Genomic DNA, 3,669 nt, shown 5'->3' with positions numbered 1-3,669 from the left:
TGTAATGCAACTTCATCTTCACATAAACGATTTGTTAAAATCTAAGCATATAATTTTTCCCCCACTATCATCTTGTGGCTAACCACATTTGAAGCCCTCATCATATTTCATGTCTCCCATCATTCTGATTGTAGACATCCTGTTTCTCACTTCCTTATCAATCCATTGAACCATTTTTTGCACATTCCTAGGACACTCTCCATGTCTTCTTCCATTTCTCTCCCTCCATATACTATATACAGCCACTTGAAAAGCATATCTAGTAAGGAATGTAATCAGCTTCGTTTGATCTTTATCCATGAGCAACAAAATTACTCTTCTCCAATCCTCCACATATCTGTTCTCCAGTAGTTTACTCATGAGCTTTCTCCAAATTTCTCTGGAATAATCACATTCAAAGTATAGATGATACTTGGTTTCATCGGTTGCATTGCATAGAACACACACCGGGTTTGTTGCGGCATCCCATTTGGTCATCCTGTCTGCAGTAGAAAGCCTATTTAGCATTTCTAGCCACGCTAGAAATGAATATTTTGGTGTTGAGTGTTTAAACCATATAGCCTCACTCCAATCAACCACTGGACAAACTGTTGTTAGCTGACTCCAAGTCTTCTTAGAGTTGAAATGGTCTTTGTAAGTATCCTCACTCTGCTTCCAAAGAGGCTTATCCTCTTCCTCATTGACCAATATATGTTCCTGCTGCAATAGCAGATTCTCAATAGCTATTAGATGATTTGCTCTATGTCTTCTTCTCCTTCTGTTTTTCACAGCCTCTTCTACTGTTGCTGTGATCGGAATCCCAATATCTATAAGTCCTCTCTGGTCTGTCAGATCATAAATTTTTCCCAGTTGGCTCCAATTATCAAACCAGAATGAAGTTTGACTGCCACTCTTCACCTCTTTCTTGAAAGACCCTTCACCTCTTTCTTGAAAGACCCTTGAGTCATTTTTCTCACGATGTTTTTCCACATCCAAGAACCTTTGCTGGTTTTATCTTTTATTGACCAGAAATTCTCATCACAGATTATATAGGTTTGAATCCATTTGACCCATATAGATGGAGTTGATGTAAGAATTCTCCATATCAGTCTAACACAGCCTACTTCATTAACCACTCGCATTGATCTTATACCCAATCCTCCTTCTGTTTTTGGCTTACAAATAGCTTCCGATGAAACCTTTGCTTTTCTAGGATTCAAGCTCGGACCTGACCACAAAATGCTTCACATATTCTATCCACCTCTTTAAGGCATGCTTGTGGTAATCTAAAAGCCGAAATCCAGAAATTTGTTATGCTGACAATAACTGATGTATAAGTGCCAGACGACCAGCCATAGATAAGTGTCTTGCTGTCCATGAACTGATCCTGCTTTTGATACGATCCAGTAACGGCTTATAGTCTGCTATCGTCATCCTTTTTGTAAGAAGTGGAAGCCCCAAATACCTCACAGGTAGCTTTCCTGATTGTATTGAGTATCTCGACTCCATTTCTTGTCTTCTTGCATCTGACACACCAGCTAAATAGATTGTAGACTTCTCCAAACTTATCTCCAGTCCTAATATCTTTGCGTAATATTCAAAAACCTCAACAATATTGTCTAGAGATCTGATCTTTCCATCTGTGAAGACCAATATATCATCTGCAAAGCTCATGTGTGTCAGAGCCATCTTCTGACATCTCGGATGGTAACCAATTCTCCTCTCCGAAGCAGCTTTATCTTGCAAATTTGATAGAACATTCATACTGATTACAAACAAGTATGGTGATAAGGCGCATCCCTGTCTCAAGCCTCTTCTACTTCTAAAATATCCCGCAAGCTCGCCATTCACTTGTACCAAGAAGGATGCTGTTGTCACACACAAAGATATCCAGTGTATAAACTCCTGCGGAAATTTCATAGCTTTGAGTGTACTAAGAAGAAAAGGCCACTGCACTGTATCAAACGCCTTTGATATATCAAACTTGATTGCACATCTTTCTGATATTGATTCTTTATGATATTACTTGACTATCTCCGTTGCAAGCAGAAGATTTTCGATCAGAAGTCTACCGTTGACGAAAGCCAACTGATTCGGAGCTATGAATTCTGGCAGAGTAGTTTTCAGGCGATTGGCAATGATCTTGGAGACCACTTTATACAGTACATTACAGCAGGAGATAGGACGGTAATCTTTCATCTCCCGTGCTTCTAATCTCTTCGGAATCAAAGCCAAGATAGTTGTGTTGATTCCTTTTGGTAAAACTCCTTTTGCAAAGAAGGATTTTACAGCTATGATGAACTCTGGCCCCACTGTCTGCCATGCCGCTTTTAAGAACTCAACCGTATACACATCTGGTCCAGGAGATTTGTCTCTAGGCATTGAGAATAATACCCTTTGAATCTCTTCTATAGTTACCTCCTTAATCAACCGAGCACTATCCTCTTCAGTACAGCGATAAGGTAGTATATCTTCAAGATTTTCCACCGTAATTTCCTCAAAGTCTTGAGGTTCATGCTGTAAAAATTCCCTGAAAAATCTCTCCGCCTCAATCTTCACTGTTTCCGCAGTGTCTACCACAATACCATCATTACAAAGAATCTCATGAATCGAATTTCTAGTGGCTCGAACTGTTACTGCTCTATGGTACACTTTATTATTTCTATCCCCCGCCTTTAGCCAATGTAGCTTCGACCTCTGTTTTAGATACTTATCTTCAATTTGTGACAGATTCTCCCATTTAGCAACTGCTTTATTTTCTACTACCATATTCTGCTCTGTAGGATTTCTCATTCCTGCTTTGCACACAGATCATCAAAAGCTTCTTCTGTCCTTTGTGAGAGATGACCCACTCTTTCCTTTGCTAGATTTCTGATCACTGGCTTTAATGTTTTCATCTTCTTTGAGAATCTAAACATTGCAGATGTCGATAGAAATATTGGTTCAGTGCTTCTCCAGAATTGTTCCACCATTGGCCTGAACCCTTCCATTTCAGCGAGAACATTTACAAACTTGAAAGGCCTCTGAGGACGGTTTCCAACTAGCTTCAGATGTGACCTGCATCTTAGATAATCTGAACAACCTCCTCCTTCAAAGACACTATAAGAGTTTGGATATTTTCCAATCCAATGATCATTTATGAGAACTCTATCCAACTTCTTTGAGATCAACCCCTGCTCTCGCTTATTTGTCCATGTGAACAGAGGTCCATGCGATGCAGCATCCACAAGACCACAGTATTTGACAGCATATTCAAACTCTTGCATTCCTTGAGACACTACATCACTTACTGAATGCTCTTCTATTGCCAGCGTTTCATTAAAATCCCCAACTACCATCCAAGGACGTTCCCGAATAATAGGTGAATCATGTATTTTCAAATCCTTCCATAACTCCCTCCTTTCCTCTTCTTTATTTAATGCATAGATCACTGAATAAAACAATTCGCCCTTCTCATTTTCCAGCAATACTGAAACAGCAATGATCTTTTCTTATGTAACTGTTTTCTTCTAATCTAACCGTTTGCACCTATATGACATTTATTTTTGTTTTGCAGGACATATTATGTGCTTAGTGGCCATATACTTTCTTTGATAACTATAATAATTTCTAATATAACCGGTTGCTCATAAAATTTCTTATATAACTATCCTATTAATAAGTAATCAATAAATTTAATCTTTTTTTTGG

At 38.8% G+C, this 3,669-nt stretch overlaps 1 protein-coding gene across 1 annotated transcript in view; it reads right to left on the bottom strand.

Annotated features, from left to right (window-relative positions):
• LOC106319947 overlaps positions 1–2,748 on the bottom strand; it is a 3,544-nt gene extending 796 nt beyond the window's left edge. The window contains exons 1-5 of the mRNA XM_013758332.1: positions 2,006–2,748; positions 1,831–1,847; positions 1,445–1,718; positions 1,208–1,265; positions 84–984 (exon numbers count right to left, since the gene is read on the bottom strand). Of these exons, the coding sequence (XP_013613786.1) occupies positions 84–984; positions 1,208–1,265; positions 1,445–1,718; positions 1,831–1,847; positions 2,006–2,748 (1,993 nt within the window). The remainder of the gene's footprint in view (positions 1–83; positions 985–1,207; positions 1,266–1,444; positions 1,719–1,830; positions 1,848–2,005) is intronic.
• Positions 2,749–3,669: the final 921 nt, after the last annotated feature.

This window comes from Brassica oleracea, unplaced genomic scaffold (assembly GCF_000695525.1).
Source record: "Brassica oleracea var. oleracea cultivar TO1000 unplaced genomic scaffold, BOL UnpScaffold00706, whole genome shotgun sequence".
Taxonomy (NCBI): domain Eukaryota; kingdom Viridiplantae; phylum Streptophyta; class Magnoliopsida; order Brassicales; family Brassicaceae; genus Brassica; species Brassica oleracea.
Note: the sequence above shows the minus strand (reverse complement) of the source record. Positions and strands in the feature narration are given on the sequence as shown.